At 52.1% G+C, this 19,792-nt stretch overlaps 1 protein-coding gene across 2 annotated transcripts in view; it reads left to right on the top strand.

Moving 5' to 3' along the window:
• The first annotated feature begins 5,884 nt into the window (after positions 1 to 5,884).
• TMEM189 (transmembrane protein 189) overlaps positions 5,885 to 19,792 on the top strand; it is a 29,739-nt gene continuing 15,831 nt past the window's right edge. Inside the window, exons 1-2 of one of the 2 annotated variants that reach the window (XM_003904621.5) lie at positions 5,885 to 6,109; positions 15,854 to 15,973. In XM_003904621.5, coding sequence (XP_003904670.1) covers positions 5,989 to 6,109; positions 15,854 to 15,973 — 241 coding nt within the window. In that variant the 5' untranslated portion in view covers positions 5,885 to 5,988. The remainder of the gene's footprint in view (positions 6,110 to 15,853; positions 15,974 to 19,792) is intronic. The other variant, XM_031656848.1, reaches the window with a different exon arrangement.

Raw genomic sequence — 19,792 nt, 5'->3', positions numbered from 1 at the left:
CTCAAAACAGCAAAAAAAAAAAAAAGCATTGGACAAGTTAACTTCTCTGAGCCTCAGTTTCCTCTTCTGGAAAATGGGGCCAAATAGCAAGTTGTATGCAAAGTGCCTGACACAGAGTAACAGCCACCTTCAAACACAGTTCCCCACACCTTTCTCCCTGATCCTTCCCTGATCTCAGGCCCCACACTCTGCAAGCAAGAAAAAATATAACAAAATAAAAACAGAGAATCCAGGCCGGGTGCGGTGGCTCATGCCTGTAATCCCAGCACTTTGGGAGGCTGAGGCGGGCGGATCACCTGAGGTCGGGAGTTCAAGACCAGCCTGAACAACATGGAGAAACCCCATCTCTACTAAAAAATACAAAATTAGCTGGGTGTGGTGGTGCATGCCTGTAATCCCAGGTAGTCGGGAGGCTGAGGCAGGAGAAGCGCTTGAACCCAGGAGGCGGAGGTTGTTGTGAGCCAAGATCGCGCCATTATACTCCAGCCTGAGCAAAAAGAGCGAAACTCCGTCTCAAAAAAAAAAAACAAACAAACAAACAAACAAAAAAAACAGAATCTATTGGATTCCCATAACAGTGAAGTTCAAAGGAGAGTTGCAGTTCAGGTAAGGTTTGTTCTAGTGGCTCAGTGCTAACCGTAATAGCTACAATTTATTGAAGGCGGGTGTAGTGGCTCACACCTGTAATCCCAGCACTTTGGGAGGCCAAGGCAGGTGGATCACTTGGGGTCAGGAGTTTGAGACCAGCCTGGCCAACATGACAAAACCCCATCTCTACTAAAAATACAAAAATTAGCCAGGTGTGGTGACGGGCAGTTCTAATCCCAGCTACTTGGGAGGCTGAGGTAGGAGAATCACTTGTACCTCGGAGGCGGAGGTTGCAGTGAGCCAAGATCGAGCCATTGCACTCCAGCCCGGGTGACAGAGCGAGACTCTGTCTCAAAAAAATAAAATAAAATTTATTGAGGGTTTACAATATGCCAGGCACTTCTAACAACTATGTATATATTAACTTGTTTATCTTCATAACAACCTTATGAAGCAGGCATTCTGCTAGGATCCCCATTTTTACAGGAGAAAACTGACATCCTAACAGAGTAAATAATTTGCCCATGGTCACACAGCACACAAGTGATGGAGCTGAGACTTAACCTAAGTCTGTCTGACTAGAAAGGTAGGGCTGCTTTCAGGTGAAGCTTGATCCAGCCACTTAACGGTCTCAGCAAGGACTTGATTTCTCTTGGTTTCTCCTTTTTGCTTCCTGTAATGTTGGACTCACTCTGAGGATGATGCCTTCATGTCTGCCAGCAGATTCTGATGAGACTTGCTTCCTTATTCACATCCCAATTCCATACCAGGATCCTGAAGTCCACTGTGATAGACCATCTTAAGTCACATGCTCATCTCTGAATCAATCACTGCATCCCAGGGGACTGGACGATGTTGCTTAGCTTGCGCTAACTTCAGGGGCTGAGAACAGGGGCAGCAAGAGAGATTCCTCCAAAAATTCAGGGCTTTTTTTTTTTTTTTAATTTTTTGAGATGTTTTGAGCCCACAATTCCTGTGGGCTCAAAGCCCACTTCTTAGCAGCCCACATATTCAATCAAATCATTAAAATACATCTGTGATAGAGGATTTTTAGGGCAGTGAAACTTCTCTGTCTGGTAACTACAATGGTGGATCCACGTCATTACACATTTGCCCAGGCCCACAGAATGTACACCAAGAGTGAACTCCAACGCAAACTATTGACTTTGGCTGATAATGGAGGGTCAATGTAGCTTTATCAATTAACAAATGTACTACTCGGAGGCCAGGGGCAGTGGCTCACGCCTGTAATCCCAGCACTTTGGGAGGCTGAAGTGGGAGGTTTGCTTGAGCCCAGGAGTTCAAGACCAGCCTGGGCAACATAGTGAGACCCCATCTGTACAAAAAATAAATTAGCCAGGCATGGTGGTGTGTACCTGTAATCTGAGCTACTTGGGAGGCTGAGGTAGGAGGATTGTTTGAGCCTAAAAGGTTGAGGTTACAGTGAGCCATAACGGTGCCACTGCATTCCAGCCAGGAAGACAAATAGAGAGACCCTGTCACAAATAAAAAAGTTTTTTTAAAAGAATCAAGTCTGGACTAGGCGCAGTGGCTCACGCCTGTAATCCCAGCACTTTGGGAGGCCAAGACGGTTGGATCACCTGAGGTCAGGAGTTCGAGACTAGCCTGACCAATATGGTGAAAACTCATCTCTACTAAAAATACAAAAAATTAACTGGTGTGGTGGCACACATTTGTAATCCCAGCTACTTGAGAGGCTGAGGCAGGATAATTGCTTGAACCCAAGAGGAGGAGGTTGTAGTGAGCCAAGATCACACCACTGCACTCCAACCAGGGCAACAGAGTAAGACTCCACTCAAAAAAAGAAAAAAAATACAAAAAATTAACTGAGTGTGGTGGCCCATGCCTGTAATTTGCCTGTAATCCCAGCTACTTGGGTGGCTGAGGTGGGAGAATCACCTGAGCCCGAGAGTTCAAGGCTGCAGTGAGCCATGATCACACCACTGCACTCCAGCCTGGACGAAAGAATGAGACCCTATAAAAAAAAAATGTATATGTCAAAGAACATGATCTAGAAAGTTAAAAGGCAACCAACAGAATGACAGAAAATATGTCATAAATCTTATATCTGATAAGGGATTAATAGCTATAATATATCAATAACTCTTACAGTTCAAGAAAAATACCAATAACTGAATTTGAAAAAAGGCAGAATATTTGATTTTTTTGTTTGTTTGTTTTTGATATGGAGTTTCGCTCTTGCTGCCCAGGCTGGAGTGCAATGGCGTGGTCTCGGCTCACTTGGATCACTTGCCTCCCATTATCAAATGATTCTCCTGCCTCAGCCTCCCAAGTAGCTGGGATTACAGGCATGAGCCACCGCATCTGGCCAAGGCAAAGGATTTTAATAGATATTTCTCCAAAAAAGATATACGTGGTTGGGCACAGTGGTGCATGCCTGTAATCCCAGCACTTTGGGAGGCCGAGGCAGGTGTATCACTTGAGGTCAGGAGTTCACAACCAGCCTGACTAACATGGTGAAACTCCGTCTCTACAAAAAAATTAGCCGGGCCTGATGGTGCATGCCTGTAATCTGAGCTACTGAAAAAAAAAAGGGCAATTCTGACATGTGCTACAACATGGATGAACCTTGAAAACATTATGCTAAGTGAAAGAAGCCTGACACAAAAGGCTTCATATAATTATATGATCCCATTACATTGAAAAGTCCAGTAGAAGCAAGTCCTTAGAAGTAGAAAGTAGATTAATGGTTACCAGGAGCTGGGGAAAGAGGGAAGTGAGGGAGTAACTGCTAATGGATATGGGGTTTCTTTTGGGTGTACTGAAAATGTTCTGGAACTAGATAGTCGTGATGATTACACAACTGTGTGAATATACTAAAAACCACGGAATTTACTTTAATAGGGTTCACTTTATACTTTAAAAGGTATGAAATTTATATCTCTTGGCCGGGCACGGTGGCTCATGCCTGTAATCCCAGCACTTTGGGAGGCCAAGGCGGGCAGATCACAAGGTCAGGAGTTCGAGACCAGCCTGGCCAACATAGTGAAACCCCATCACTACTAAAAATACCAAAATTAGCCAGGCATTGCGGGCACCTGTAATTTCAGCTACTCAGGAGGCTGAGGCAGGAGAATTGCTTGAAACCAGAAGGCAAAGGTTGCAGTGAGCCGAGATCACGCCACTGCACTCCAATCTGGGTGATAGAGCTGAGACTCCATCTCAAAAAAAAAAAAAGAAAAAGTAAGTCAGATCATGTCATCATGTCATTCCTCTACTCAAAACCCCACAGGAAGGGACTTCCCAGTTCATTTTAAGTAACCGGCTCCCCCATGCCCTTTAGGTCTTGGATCCAATGTCATCTTCTTAAACAGGACTTCCCTAACCTTCACCCCCACCTCCCAAGAAAGCAGGGATTCTGCCATGTTCCCTGCTGTTTCCCTGGGTCACCAGCAGTAACCAGCCACCCTACCCTGTTTGGAGGCTGTGGGATGCGAGTAGAGAGCTTTACAAGGTGTTTACCTGAAATCTGACAACCAGCCCCCACCAAAGCCACCAACCCCCATCTCCAGCCTTAAGCTCCTGGGTTAAAAAATCCAACTGTTGGATTAACTGTGCTGTTAATACATGATGCAAAACCAGCCAGCTTCACCAGAATTCACCAGGACTTGGGTTGCAACCCGTCCCTGCCACTGAAAGGTGGCTTTTCCTTCCTGGGAGGAGGTGTGGGAAAGAAACGGAGGGAGCATAGGCCTGGTGGGGGACAGTGGCTCTCTATGGCAGGAACACTCAGGAAACAGCCCTGGGGTGACTGGTAGTGCAGGAATCCAGGACTTAAACCCTCAGAGAACCTGGATTCTGGAGCAGGCTCTTACCTCCCCTCTCTGCTCCCCTGAGCACCTCTCAGGACCTTCCACAGCCTCCAGGGAGGCTCCTATGTGATCTCACTGTATGGATTTTTTTTTTTTCTTTTTTTGAGACCGAGTCTCACTCTTGTCACCCAGGTTGGAATGCAATGGCACCATCTCAGCTCACTGCAACCTCCACCTCCCAGGTTCAAGTGATTCTCCTGCCTCAGCCTCCCAAGTAGCTGGGATAAGTAACCTGGCTAATTTTTGTATTTTTAGTAGAGACAAGGTTTCACCATGTTGGCCAGGCTGGTCTCAAACTCCTAGCCTCAGGTGATCCACCGGTCTTGGCCTCCCAAAGTGCTGGGATTACAGGCGTGAGCCACCGCGTCCAGCCTGTATGGAATTTCTATGAGCAATTATTGCATACTTTGTTGTCGGTTAGACCTGGGGTAAATCCCTGCTGCTGTCATTTATCTGCTGAAGTATTAAACGCATCTGGCTGAGCCTTAATTCATTCATCAGGCATTTATTGAGCTTCTACCATGTGCCAGCCCCAATCTTGGCATGGGGGCTCTGCTGTGACCAAAGCTGTTCTCTGCCCTCAGGAGCTTGCTCTCTGATAGGAGAGACAGGGACTGCAAGCTCAATCCCCACCACAAGCGCTGTGAAGACAAAACAGGGTGATGTCACAGTGACTGGAGGAGGGGGCACCTTTGAGCAGGGTGGTGGTGGTGGGGCTCTCTGAGGAGGCAATACCATTGGTGTTTAAGAGTCAAATAAATGTTGCTCGTTTAGCTCTTGGTCCAGCGCCTGACAGATATTAAGCGCTCAGCAAATCTCATAGTGACCCTAGCTGTCATTTTCATTAGCTGACTGTCCTCTCCATCGGGAGAACTTGAGCTGGGGAAGATGTGGGACAGGCTCGAGGTTTCTCCTCTTTGGGCGCACAGCACAGAGCTGGCACACAGCTGATGAACGCACGGCCCCCAAAACCTCTGCACACAGTAGGGCTTCATAAACCAGCCCACCGTCCATCGGCCTCGCCAGGGAGCATTGTGCAAAGCACCCGCCAAATGCTCCCTGGCCTCCGCCCTGGCCCGGCGCCCTCCCTTCGCGTCCCTTGCACATAGTGGGCGCTTAACGCTGCGGGCTCAAGAAATGCCCATTTCTGGGCCCAGCCTCGGCCCACTGCAAGGGCCAGTGAACCGAAGCCTAGGTGGGCGGCGACGCGCCGCGAGCTCCAGGTGGGCTGGAGCCGGGAACCCAGCCGCGGCTGAGCGGGTCAGGCGGACACCCGCCTCCGCCCCACGCTTCCGCGCCCAGCTGCGTCCAGCTGCGGCCCAGCCTCCGGCTCGCGGCGGTTGGCTGCGGCTCAGCGGCATCCGATTGGCCTGCGCAGCTCCAGCGCGAGCCCCGATTGGCTGTGACGCGCGGCCGGGCGAGGACCCCGCCCGCGGCGCCGCCGCGCCCGGCGCTGGGCGGTCATTGGGCGGCGTGATCTCGCCGCGGTTCCGCGGCCCTGCCGCCGCCGCCAGCAAAGCGCACCGGGCCGGTCGGGCGAGTGGCCATGGCGGGCGCCGAGAATGGGCCGGGCCAGCAGCTGGAGCTGGACGAGGACGAGGCGTCCTGTTGCCGCTGGGGCGCGCAGCACGCTGGGGCCCGCGAGCTGGCTGCGCTCTACTCGCCAGGTAAGACCTCCGGGCCCCCCTCCAGGCCTGCGGTCACCAGCCCCCGCTGTGGACAGCGACCGTAGATTGGAGCCCCAACCTCGGGCCCAGATGCGGAACTCCAGCCTGGGTGTCTAATTTGCAAATAGCGCCCCTAAGTTCGGGAACCCCACCCCAGCGTCCCTTCCAAACCCAAGCCAGAACCTTGGCCCCGGGGTTTCCTGGCTGCAAAGACACTCCCCAGATCAAGAAACTACCATGAGCTTCCTAGGCGACAAATGGAGCTCCCATCGGACCCGCAGATACGGAATCCTAGCCCCGGGGCATTCTTGGTTGCGAAGAGTGCTCCTAGACTTAGAACCCCACACCCTCATCCCTGCAGGACCCAGTCCAAGCCCAAAGCTGCCCTTCAGCTATAAGCACTGCCCTCAGGCCCCTAAAAGTCACACCTCATCCCAGGTTCCCCAAATCTGGAATCTACACCCTAGTGCCTCCTCTGTGCCCTAGCCCAGGCCCTGGGCTGCAGACAATGACCTCACTTCCCTAACCTGGGAATGTCAGCTCCTCTGCCCAGGGAACCCTAACTCAGGGGCTTCCAGCTGCACGGTACCCCCCACACCCTTCCCCCAAAACCCCATCCTAGTGATAGCTTCAGTGGCTACAGACCGATATCCTCTCCTCAACCCTCCAGTGGGGAGCATCAGTCCTTAACCCATATTCTTGGATCCCAGGCAGTGAAGGGACTGAACGTACCCCAGTGTAAGCTCCCCTGTACATAAGCCCCAACTCCAGCTCTTGCCCCTTCCTCACGTCCATGTATTAGCCCCTTCCTTAGGACTTGGGACTGGAACCCCCATATTCCCCAGACCAGATCACAAGTTGGAGTTCACCTCTCCCTCTGCCCCTTTCCCTCGGGCCACGGTTTCTCCCTAGCTTCTTCCTGCTTTGCTCACTGTATATGCTCCAGTAAGCACGCTGGGGCACCCCCACCTTCTCTGACTCCTATGGTGAGCCTTAGGAGTTTTATTGTTTGGCTTCAGAAGGGCCCTGTGTCCCCAGGGGTTAAGGAAGCGCCTTTGAGAACTCCAGATTCAGGTTACTGGGAGGCACCTCTGCCTAGGTGTCACCATTGCATCAAGCTTTGTTTGTCATACATTCTGACATCCTTTTGCTGTGGGGCAGCCACCAAGCACCACACGCAGCCCTTGCCTGGAGTGGATCTGGGTCACTAGCACCTTAGCTTTCCACCCTCACTGGTCTGGGTTCCATGCTCTCTCTTCCTTAAAAGGCAGCATGGCCATGGGCCATTTGCGATTCCTCATTGGGTCCTAGACCACTCCATTCTCTGTATGTGATTTTTTAACTCCTGACTTGGGTACCTGGTCCATGCCGCTATGGTTTCTTCAGGCCTGTACCCAAGGCACCCAGCCTACGGACTTACAACCTCCCGCTCTCCTGGAGGTAGGCCAGGGTTAACATCCTGACTCTATTACTCAGCCGTATGACCTGGTCCAAGCCACTTTCCGTCTCTTTTTCCCCTTGGTTTCCTTGCAAGTTAAAGTTTATCTGCCCCTTTGTGTTAGGAAGTGGAAATGAGATCGTCCACTGTGGTGCGGCACTAGGCATTCAGTAGGCACTCCCTGTTGTTAACAGTAGTCTGACCTTTGCTGTGGGGGATCCACCTCACCTCTCTGGTCCTCAAACTCCCCACCTGGGAATTGGGGATAAGGATTCAAGGGCCTCCCTCTTTAGTGTCCAGCTCTGCCTGCTCCTGTGAACCCTGCCTACTTTCAGACAGCCCAAATCATTCCCAGGCATTCTAAGCCTCCCCAGGGATTGCTGTCTCCCCACCTCATCACGATCAATTGCATATTTGTCCATTTCTGGTTTCCCCAAGTGCACTTCACTCTCTGAACAGCCATGCCTGAATCACAGTCTGCAGACAGCCTGGTGCCCCAAATCTGCAGTCAAGGCCTCTTATCTCCTCCAGACCTGGAGGTAGGGGAGGAGACTTGCCAAACTGGTTTCTCCAACTTCCTTTCCACTGGCCTCTCTGCTTCTATCCGCTCACTGTGTGATCTTGGGGAAGTACTTGACCCCTCTGGGCCTGATAAAATGAGAAACCAGGCGCAATGTATGTTGAACACCTATCTTCTAGCCCGTGTTCTAGGCTCTGGGGGCAGAGTGGTGAGCAAGACAGAAAAAAATGGAGCTGGCTGGGCACGGTGGCTCACACCTATAATCCTAGCACTTTGGGAGGCCAAATTGGGTGGATCACTTGAGGTCAGGAGTTCGAGACCAGCCTGGCCAACATGGAGAAACCCCGACTCTACTAAAAATACAAAAATTAGCCAGGTGTGGTGACGGGCAGTTCTAATCCCAGCTACTCGGGAGGCTGAAGCAGGATAATCTCTTGAACCCGGGAGGCGGAGGTTGCAGTGAGCCAAGACCGTGCCACTGCATTCCAGCCTGGATGACAGAGCGAGACTCTGTCTCAAAAAAAGAAAAAGAAAAAAATGGAGCTGGCATTTTAGTAGATAGCCAGGCAATAAACTTGACAAATAACTGTCTCACATGCCCAGTGGTGGCAAGCGCTGTGGAGCAAATATATAGCAGGAGAGGGGGACCTGAAATGTTGGGGACGGGATGACATTTTAGGGAGGGGGCGTGAAGGCCTCCCTGAGCAGGTGACATTCGAAGGAAGGCCTGAAGGGAGGCCTGAAGGGAGGAAGGGCCGAGGGAGGGAGCCCTGAGGATATTTGAAGAAGGGTTGGTCCAGACCAGGGAAACAACAAATGCAAAGACCCTGAGGTGGGAGCTTGCCAGTCATATTTAGGGAACATGGAGGACACATGTAGGCTGGAGGGAAGAGTGGGAGAAGTTCCTGGGTTCTAGGAGCGGAATGTTTGAGATTACTGGGGCCGGAGGTGGTTTGGCACTGTGACAGTTGACAGTCATAATCATGGCAATCAACATAGCCGAGTGATTGAGCCCTCACTATGCTGGCATGTTCCTCATCTGCTCTCAGTGCATTCCTACTACAACTGTGTGAGCTGTACCCTGATATTAACCCCATTTACAGAGGAGGAGGCTGCAACCCCTCCCAACCCCCACCCCATGCACGCTCTTCCTAAAGCTCACCTTAATCGGGGTTAGGCCCACATCTGCCCTCGCCTGATGGGAAGGCCAGCAGGACAGGGACTGAACCTATTTGGTTTGCTTGAAGTGCTTGGCCCCTCACGAGCACCCAGTCCACTTTTGTCGGAATGTTTCCTGAGGCTTAGAAAATGGGAGAGACTGCCTGAGGTCGTAGGGCGGGGCACCGGGCAGCAGCAGGCCTAGGCCTGGAACCCGGGACTGGGCAGGGAGCGGGTGCCCTAGGTCTTATGTTCTTACTCTTCACTATGGAAGTCAGCCAGCCAGGGGTGAGTGTGTGGGAGGCGGGGGCGAGTATTCCAGATCATCAGAACAGCATGTGTGCAGGGCAGGTGGCAGAGAATGGGCCTCTGTGTATAGGGAACTGTGAGTAGTTGTACCAGAACAGCATGGGGCCGAGGGAATGGTGACAGGTGCAGCAGGGAGGCAGCCGCAGCCTGATTCTGCAAGCCCCAACTGTCTGGCCTAGAGGTTGAGCCCTGGTCCTGCGGGACCTGGGAGCCATGAAGGGTCCTGTTCTAGGCTTGAGTTTTGCAGCAGCAGCCCACCTCATGCCAGATGTCAGGATTTGTAAAGGGCCTGGCCAGCTTGGCAGGCCGGAGGGTGAGACGGGTGTCCAACTTCCCAAAAGGTCCCAGCTGAAATCTGGCCATGTGTGTGTGCTGCTTCTCAGGTGCCCCAGGTTTCAAGGGTGCAGCCTGAAGAGTCCTTGATCCACCTGTCCCCAACCCAGGCTAACTGTTGGTGCCCCCTGCCCTGGGGATTACAGAGGCTCTTGGCACCGGGGGAGGGGAAAGGTGGAGGGTGTCAGGAGTACTGGGTGAGAGTCCTGGCCTGTACTCTCGAAGCTGAGCCCAGGGGTTCACAGTCCCCCAGATGGGCCTTCTGTTTTTTGCTCATTTTGTCTCTGTTTCTCATCTTTGTTTCTTTCATTTTTTTGGTTTGTTTTTGAGACAAGGTTTTGCTCTGTTACCCAGGCTGGAGTGCGGTGGAGCGATTGTAGCTCACTGCAACCCGAAACTTCTGAGCTCAAATTATCCTCCCGCTTCAGCCTCCAGAGTGCCGAGATTGCAGGTGTAAGCTACCACGCCCAGCTAATTTTTATTTTTATTTTTGTAGAGACAGGATCTGGTTATGTTGCCCAGGCTGGTCTCCAACTCCTGGCCTCAAGTGATCCTTCTACCTTGGCCTCCTAAAGCACTGGTATTACAGGCATGAGCCGCGGCACTCAGCCTGTTTCTCATCTTCCCGTGGCTCTGATTCCTTATTTGTCTCTCATCTCATATTTATCCCTCTGTCCGTCTCTCATCCCCGCCTTCTCTTTACCTCTTGTCCCCCATTTCCCTGAGGCTGAGGGTCTGCTGGAGGCCAGGGGCCCTCCGAAGTTCAGCTTATTTGGGGCTTGTCTCTACCTGGAACCAGAAGAGTTGGGCCCGCCAAGCCTTTTACTGCAGCCTGTCACTTGGAAAGCAGGATGACAAAGGCATGATCCCAGCCCTCCCCTGCTCTTCCTAGCCCTCCATACCTACCACACGAGGCCAGCCCTTCCTCTGGCCAACAAGTGGCCACTACTATTGGCTCAGATCTTCAACCCCTGCCAAGCCAGGGGCTGGCTCTAAAAGCAGGACCTCAGCACTACAGCCAGAGGACAGCCCAGGCCTCCTGTGTCCTGAGCAGCCACACTCCCTGACCCCGCTTTAGTCTGCCCATCTGTTAAGTGACACAGTTTAGGCCAGTTGACCCCACAGGCCCTACCAGGCTGATGGTCCATGCTGTGACTTTGGTAACCCTCAAGTGACTTTGGACAAGTGCCTTCACCTCTCCAGGCCCAGCTTCTCTCTCTGAAGAATGAGACAGAGGATCCCTAGCCCCAGGAGGTGATGAGGCGTGCTGAGGTCACCTTAGCCCTGTACCTGGCATGTTCTAGTTGCTCAGTGAAAGCTACTTACGTTGTGTATGTTTTTACCTCCCCTCCCAGAGATGGAATCTTGCTCTGTCACCCAGGCTGGAGTGCAGTGGTGCAATCTTGGCTCACTGCAACCTCTGCCTCTGGGGTTCACGCGATTCTCCTGCCTCAGCCTCCAGAGTAGCTAGGATTACAGGTGCCCACCACCACACATGGGTAATTTTTATATTCTTAGTCAAGACGGGGTTTCACTATGTTCATGTTAGCAAGGCTGATCTCTAACTCTTGACCTCATGATCTGCCCGCCTCAGCCTCCCAAAGTGCTGGGATTACAGGCATGAGCCACCACACCTGGCCATTGTGTATGCATTTTTTATGGATCAGAATTAAGGTATTTGGTCTGCAGAAGGATCCAGCTTCCAGAGGCCAAAGAGAGATGGAGTTTAGACGGAAAAGTATTCAGATTTGGAGGATGTTCTCCATGGCCTGGGGAAAGAGCTGGATCATCTCTGGTTTCAGGACAGCCCCTAACATCCAGGCTAACATGTCTCATTGATGAGTCTGGGATCCAAACCCAGCTCTGAACCTCAGTTTCCTTGTCTAGGAAATGAGATCACTCAGTTCCTTCCTTGAGGGGCTGATACTTGAATGAGAGACTGTGCCTCGGGCTCAAAAACTCAGATGACTACAGGGGCCCAGCCAGGGCCACCACCAAATCTGGCCACCGAGTGTGAGACCCCAGGGAAGGGAGAGGACCAGGGTGAACCTGGAGCTCGTATCCCATCGGATGGGGGCAGCTATTACTGTTCAGGCCTAGGGTGGCCAGAACCCTGTGTTATTGAGGGAAGCAGGAAACTAGGAATTTTACGTGATTTTCAAATTTAGTTCACTTTTTAAAACTGAGGGCAAAATGTCAGAGGGAGCCAGTTTGCAACGTCTCCAATATGGGCCACACCCCAGCACATGACAGGCTTCAGTGGGTGTCAGCCATTGTTAGGGTAACTTATTTGATTGTGTTGCAGTTGGCTCTGCCCACTTCCTGTCCCTGTGTGCTGTGGGGCAGGCAGGCAGGTCCATCGGGAGGGTTCACTTGTTCTTTCCTTCTCACCGCCTCTCCATGTCCTCCCACCTCAGCCGCTCGGGGCTTTCTGCTTCTGAGCCCTGGGCCTTGGCTACAAACAAGAACCAGAAAGGGGAAGGCCCTGCTGGGCCTGATCATAGTGATCCCCAGGCTGGGGCAGCTGCGGGGCAGTGGGGGTGCTGCGTGGCTCAAGGGAAACAGCCCTTGCCTGAGAATTGGGAAACCAGGAGATCTAGGCCCCTGTGACCTCTGCTATGTGACCTCTGTTGAGGTCCTTCGCCTTCTTGGGCTTCAGTGTCCTCCTCTGTACAAAAGGGGCCAAAGGGATGTAACCTTGGTGTCTCCCCTTCCCCTTCTGAGCCTTGGTCTTTTCATAGGCCAGGGGAGGGCAGCTATCCTGATTCTGGTTCGGGGTAGGTCAGGAGCAGCTTGCTGTTGTGTGACCTGAACAAGGCCCTCTCCCTCCCTGAGCCTCAGTTTCCCTATCATGACAAATGGGGAACCCAGTACTTCCTTCCCAAGGTATGTCGGTGAGCGGCACCCAGACACAAAGCTGTGGAGTTGTCCGTTAGGATTGTGGTTGGGAATTTCATTCCCAAATGCTCATTCTGCAAGCATTTACTGAGTGTCAGGGCCCTGGTGAGTGAGCCAGACATGGTTCTGGGCCTCCCGACTTCACATTTAGGTAGGGAAGGCAAACGTAGACAAGGCCACAGGCATGAGTGATGGGTCTCGTGTTGGGGGAGTGTGGGGTCAGAGGAGGCATCATGGATGGCTTCCTGGAGATGGAGGTTTCCAGGGTGAGATCAGCAGGAGCAGTGTCAGGTGCACAGGGAGTGAAGGGAACAGCATACACAGAGCCCTAAAAAGAAGAAAGGATGGACACGGGAGGAGCCCTTCTCACCTGCTCTGGCCCTGACCCCTTCACAGGGACCTGCCTGGCCCCGCTGCTTAAGGGGGACCTGGGCTCCTCACCCAGAATGTCATCAAGGTGATAGGGTGATGGGGAATAGAGGGAGGGACCAGGGGCAGCAGGAACAGGATGGAGCCGGGCGAGAGCAGGATCTTAGGAGCCAGACCTCTGGCCATGGAATTCTGGTCTCTGCTGACTAGTTGGGTAGCTTTGGGCTACTTCCTTGACCACTCTGGTGGTCAGTTTTCTCATCTGCAAAAGGACATCACTTTAGCAGGCGCCTGACGTGTAGTAACTGCTCAGTATATTTTAAACACCCATGATCAAATTATTGTCATTAAAGGTCTTCTCTGCCTTACAGAGCAGCTGCCTGGGGCATACCCTAGTCACATGTTCTGTGTCACCCACATGGTGTTTTTATTTCCTTTTTTTTTTTTTTTTTTTTGAGACGGAGTCTCACAGTGTCGCCCAGGCTGGAGTGCAGTGGCGCAATCTCGGCTCACACAAGCTCCACCTCCCAGGTTCACGCCATTCTCCTGCCTCAGCCTCCCGAGTAGCTGGGACTACAGGTCGCACCACCACGCCTCAGCTTAATTTTTGGTGCATTTTTATAGAGATAGAGTTTCCGTACCTGTTAATCCAGGATGGTTTCCCTGACCTCCTGACCTGTGATCTGCCCGGCCTCCCCAAAGTGTTGGTCTCACAGGCATGAGCCACCACTGGCCTTTTTTTTTTTTTTTTTGAGATAGAGTTTTGCTCTTGTCACCCAGGTTGAGTGCAATGGCTGGATCTCAGCTCACTGTAACCTCTGCCTCCTGGGTTCAAGCAATTCTCCTGCCTCAGCCTAGCTGGGACTCCAGGTGCCTGCCACCACGCCTGGCTAGTTTTTGTATTTTTAGTAGAGACAGTGTTTTGCCACATTGGCCAGGCTGGTCTCAAACTCCTGACCTCAGGTGATCTGCCTGCCTCGGCCTGCCAAAGTGCTGGGATTACAGGCATGAAACACTGCGTCCAGCCATATTTCCTTTAATTTTTAAAATTTTTTGTTTTGTTTTGTTTATTAATAGAGACAGGGTCTTGCCGTGTTGCCCAAGCTGGTCTTGAACTCCTGGGCTCAAGCAATCCTCTCGCCTCAGCTTCCCAGAGTGTTTGGATTACAGGAGTACGCCACTGGGCCTAACCCCTTTTATTTATTTTATTTTTATTTTTATTTTTATTTTAGTTTTTAAATAACTAAATAGTTGGGATTACAGGCACCCGCCACCATGCCTGGCTAATTTTTGTATTTTTAGTAGAGATGGGGTTTCACCATGTTGGCCAGGCTCGTCTCGAACTCCTAGTCTCAAATGATCCTCCTGCCTTGGCCTCCCAAAGTGCTGGGATTACAGATGTGAGCCACCGCACATGGCCCCCTTTTATTTTTTTATTTTAATTTACGATTAAAAGAAAACAATGTAATATGCTAGTACTTTAAAAGGGAATAAGGGAAAAGCCAGTCTTAACTATATAGATTTTTTTTTTTTTTTTTAACATAAATGGTTACTATTTGGCGCTTTGCTTTTTGCGCTTACCTAGATATCCTGGGCGTCTCTTCACGTCCACATATAGACAACTGCCCAGGCGTTTTCCTGGCTGCAGAGATGATGTGGACTGAATTCATTTGGCCAATCCCCGGGCAACGGCCACTTAGGTTATTTCCCAAGTTTTGACACCACAAAGCCGCAGTGAGTGAATCAGCTTGTCTGAACTCATGTGTCTATGAAAACTATGTGGCAACACTTAAACAGATTGCACACCCAAAGCCTGACTTCTGACTCCTCTTGGGAATCAGAAGCTTTGCCTCCCTGGCCTACCTGCCGTACTTTGAGAAGCCCCACTGTCCCCATAGCCCTATTTGTCCATGAATTCCTGACTCGTTGTCTGGAGCCTGCTTGAGGGAGACTGGGCAGGGTGTGAGCCACCAGGATTAAAGGTTGTTTGTAGCCTCTGCCTTCAAATAATTACCTGCAAACGGGGACAAGTGAAGCCACAAAGATTCTAGTTTAAAAAAAGAAAAAGAAGCTCATTAAAGTTCCCTTAGGCGTCTCCAGAGAGAGCCCAGAGGGGCCCAGGAGACCAGAGTTCTGGTCCTGTCTGTCAAAGAATTGGGCCACTCTCTGAAGGGCCCCTTCCTTGGTTTAATTCATCCAGCCCCGACTGTTTGATCTTGGCCAGGGCCTCAGTGACGTCATCTGTGAAATGGGTACAGAATCCTTTGTGGGAGTCTGTAAGCTCAGCTTGTGTTTGGCAATATAGACGCATTGAACACAGTTGAAAAGCTCCTGGCCGGGTGCGGTGGCTCACACCTGTAATCCCAGCACTTCGGGAAGCTGAGGCAGGCGGATCACATGGTTAGGAGTTCAAGACCAGCCTGGCCAATATGGTGAAACCCCATCTCTACTAAAAATACAAAAATTAGCTGGGTGTGGTGCAGGCGCCTATAATCCCAGCTACTCGGGAGGCCGAGGCAGGAGAATTGCTTGAACCCAGGAAGTGGAGGTTGCAGTGAGCCGAGATGGCACCACTGCACTCCAGCCTGGGTGATAGAGTGAGAATCTGTCTCAGAAAAAAAAAAAAAGAAAGAAAAGAAAAGTTCCCATGGGGCCACACTCTGCCTGGCCTTGACCCTCCAGCCTTTACGTCTCACTGCTTTACCTCTGCTCCCTGCAGGCAAGCGCCTCCAGGAGTGGTGCTCTGTGATCCTGTGCTTCAGCCTCATCGCCCACAACCTGGTCCACCTCCTGCTGCTGGCCCGCTGGGAGCACACGCCCCTCGTCATAGTCGGTGTTGGTGAGTGCCCGAAGCACTGCTGCCTGCCTCAACTTCCCTAGGGGCCAGGGACCCACCGGGTAACTGGCGCGTGCGTGTGTCCGCATGCGCAGATGTGTGTGCTCGAGTCCAGTATGTGCCTTGGGTACCCTGCCTCCCTATCGCAGTCAGCGGCATCTCCCTGCAGCCTGACACTTGGGCCCAAAACCTAAACATGATCCTCAGTTCCTCCCCCTCCCTCTTGCATTGCACATCCAAACCATCAGCAAACGCTGTTAACTCTACTTTCAAACTGCATGAGGAGTACCGCCGCCATGGCTCTGTACCTTCATGGTCCTCACGCTGGTCCAGCTACCATCCTCCCGCCTGGACTGTTTCAGGAGCCTCCTTCCTGGTCTCCCTGCCTTCACCTTTGCCCTGCACCATCCAGTCTCCACACGGCTAGCTGGATCCTGCTAGAGCCCCAGGCAGATCATGCCACTCCCCTACTCTTATCTGCATACACCTGCAGCCGTACAGAACACACGCTTCTCAGTGTACCTGCCCCAGCTTCCTCTCTCCACCCTCATGCTAGGTCACCCTGCACCTGCCATGCTGGCCCCCTGACTATGCCTCTGTCACCTACTCTCAGATACATTCCTACTCAGGGCTTTTACATGTGCCGTTCTCTGTGACTAGAACTCTGACAGTAGACACCTACATGGCTCACTCCAGGTGTCTGCTGAGAGGTCACCTCCTCACAGCAGAGGAGGTGTGATTGCCCCACAAAAAATAACAGCCCCGGCCAGGTGTGGTGGCTCATGCCTGTAATCCCAGCACTGTGCGAGGCTGAGGGGGGTGGATCACTTGAGGTCAGGAGTTCAAGACCAGCCTGGCCAACATGGTGAAACCCTGCCTCTACTAAAAATACAAAAATTAGCCGGGCTTGGTGGCAGGTGCCTGTTGTCTCAGCTACTTGGGAGGCTGGGGCAGGAGAATCACTTAAACCCAGGAGGCGGAGGCTGCAGTGAGCCAAGATCATATCACAGCACTTCAGCCCGGGCAGCAGAACAAGACTCTGTCTCAAAATAGCAGTCCTGTCACACACCGTCCCCCTTTTCTGTTGTTACACTGTGTCCACAGTGTCTTTATTTATCGTCTTATCTCTCCCAACTCAAATGCCAGCTCCCTGAGAGCAGAGATTTTTGTCTGTTTTCTTCATTCACCGCTGTGTCCCTAGCTCAAGCCTCAGGCCTGGCACACAGCCGGTGCTCAGTATTTTTTGAATCGATGAATGAATGAATGAGAGAGCTGTTGTTTATTAGTACCTCCTGGGTGTTTTCCGTCGGTCACTTCTTACGCTAAGGTTGTCATCATTTTCCAGATGAGGAAACTAAGGCTCAGAGAAGGGACCAGTCCAGAGTCACACTTCAAGGCAGAGCACAACATAGTTGTTAATACACTATCTCCACTCCCAGGCCCTGGGTGACTCAGTTTCCTTCCTCTCCATGCACCACCCGTCCCCTCCCAGTCCCCAACTTTCAGACTGAAGGGGGCGGCTGTGCCCTTGGTCCTGCCTGGCCATCCCTAAGGGTTCAACTCCCACAATCTCATTAAAAGCATTCTAGCTGCTTAAGCCAATAGTGCTCAGGCCAGCTAATTGAACCTTCTGGGTCTGGGATGGGGTTGGTATATGCTGAGGATGGGAGAGAGATGAACCCGTCCATTGCTGGGAAGCCCAGGCAGGAGCCAGGCATGTCCCCTGCCCCCAGGGATGGGAGAGACCTGCACCCCAAGCCTCTCTGCCTCAAGCCCCATATTCAAGGGCAGGAATATAGACAGTCTGAGCTTTGCAGCCTCATCTGGGGATGGTTACGAGCAGGTCTCTACAGACCTGGGTTCAAGTCCCAGCTCCACCACCTTCTGGCTCTGTGGTCTTGGGCAAGTGTTATTGCATCTCTGAGCCTCATTTTCCACAGTGTAAATGAGGCTGCTGGCTAGGGCTGTTGTGAAGGCAAAATGCAGGTGTACCTAGGTGCTGAGAAAACTAGTGACTAAACAGGGGCCGGGAGGGGATAGCACCTGCCAGACCGCTGATCAAGGCTTGCACCTTAGCTTACTGGTCAGTTTAATGACGGATGTTTTGTGAGCACTTACTATGTGCCAAGCCCCATGCTGGGCACTTTTCACTCTTTGTGCCACCCTAGTGAGGAGGTTCCCATCACCATCTGAGAGGCTACGTAAGTCGCTTGTTGGTCCTCACCCAGGCAGCAGCAGAGTCTGAGATCACAAATCCAGACCTGCCTGGCTTTCAAATGAGGACTTCCCCACCAGGGCCTGTATAGCCTCCAGTTAACATTGGGAGGCCAGGCCGTTCCAGGCCTCTACAGGGGTAAAAGATGGGCTCTATCAGAGCCCAGGTGTGTGCTGTGCAGGCTGGGAGGGTGAATGTCCCAGGCAGGTCACTGTCTCCCTTCCCTGGTTGGGACCTGAGCTTCCAGCCACAGCCCAGGAACTCTCTGGCTTTCGAGGCTGCACAACACCAGCTTCCCCATCCCACACCTTTGCCTCTGGGCTGATAAGAGTAGACAATCCCCTGATAGTGGTGTTTGCACAGTCCCTAATCGATTTAAATAGCCACCCTGATTTGTGTGTTAACATGCAGGCAGTAAGGGCACCATGCCAGCCTGCAGAGCCTGCCCCCTACCCCTCACTCTCTGCCCCAGAGCTTCCATAGTCCCAGGCAGGCCCCAGAAATCAAGGAAGGCAGAAGCACGGAAAGGTGTCAAGTCAGTAAACACAGACACACATGACGCAGCACTGGGAAGCAAAATCAAGCTAAGGGGGTAGGCGGGAAAGGCCTCTCTGAAAAGGTGACGTTTGCACAGACACCTGAAGGAGATGAGGGAGGGACCGTGCAGAGATCTTGGAGTGGGGCATCCAAGGCACAGGGAAGAGCAAATGCAAAGGCCCCGAGGTTGGCACATGCTTGCTGTGTTTGGGAACAGAGCAAGGCCATTGTGGCTGGAGGAAATTGATCAAAGGAAAATTGTGGCAGCCCAGCGACGCACTGGAAGCAGACATTGTGGGGCCTTGAGGGCCGTGGTCTGGATGTGGGGTCATGAGAAGCCATTGGTGAGTTTCCCACAGGGAGCTGACATCATCTGATGCTGCAGGGAAGATGGCTGGGGGTGGGGAGAGCCAGGGAGGAGGCACCTGCCATGGTCCAGCTACATGAAGATGGCAGCCCAGACCCGAGGGTCGCCCAGACCTGGGTGGAGCAGTGGAGGTGATGATGAGTTGTCAAATTCTGGAGGAGCTGTGAAAGGTGAGCTGCCAGAATGTGCTTCCAGGTTGGCTGTGGAGGTGAGAAGGGGAAGAATTAGCCTGACTCCAAGGTTTCTCTCTCGAGAGTGGAAGGGATGAAGCTGTCATTCACAGACATGGAGAGAGGTCGGCAGAGCAGGCCTCAGGGAGATGCTTGAGATGGCCACTGGTGAGCTAAGGAGAGGTGTCGAGCAGGAAACTGGAAATCCAGGTCTGGAGGTAGGGAGAGGTGGCTGGAAGTAGCAATCTGGGGGTCGGGCCGGGTATGGTGGTTCACACCTTTAATCCCAGTACTTTGGGACAGTGAAACCCTGTCTCCACTAAAAATATAAAAATTTGCTGGGTGTGGTGGCACGTGCCTATAATCCCAGCTACTAGGGAAGCTGAGACAGGAGAATCGCTTGAACCCGGGAGGCGGAGGTTGCAGTGAGCCAAGATCGCACCATTGCACTCCAGCCTGGGCAACAGAGTGATACTCCCTCTGGAAAAAAAAAAAGAAAAAGAAAAAGAAATCCGGGGTCATCTGTGTTGAGA

The sequence above is a fragment of the Papio anubis genome, chromosome 16, assembly GCF_008728515.1.
Source record: "Papio anubis isolate 15944 chromosome 16, Panubis1.0, whole genome shotgun sequence".
Lineage (NCBI taxonomy): Eukaryota > Metazoa > Chordata > Mammalia > Primates > Cercopithecidae > Papio > Papio anubis.
This window is presented reverse-complemented; position numbering and strand designations above follow the sequence as displayed.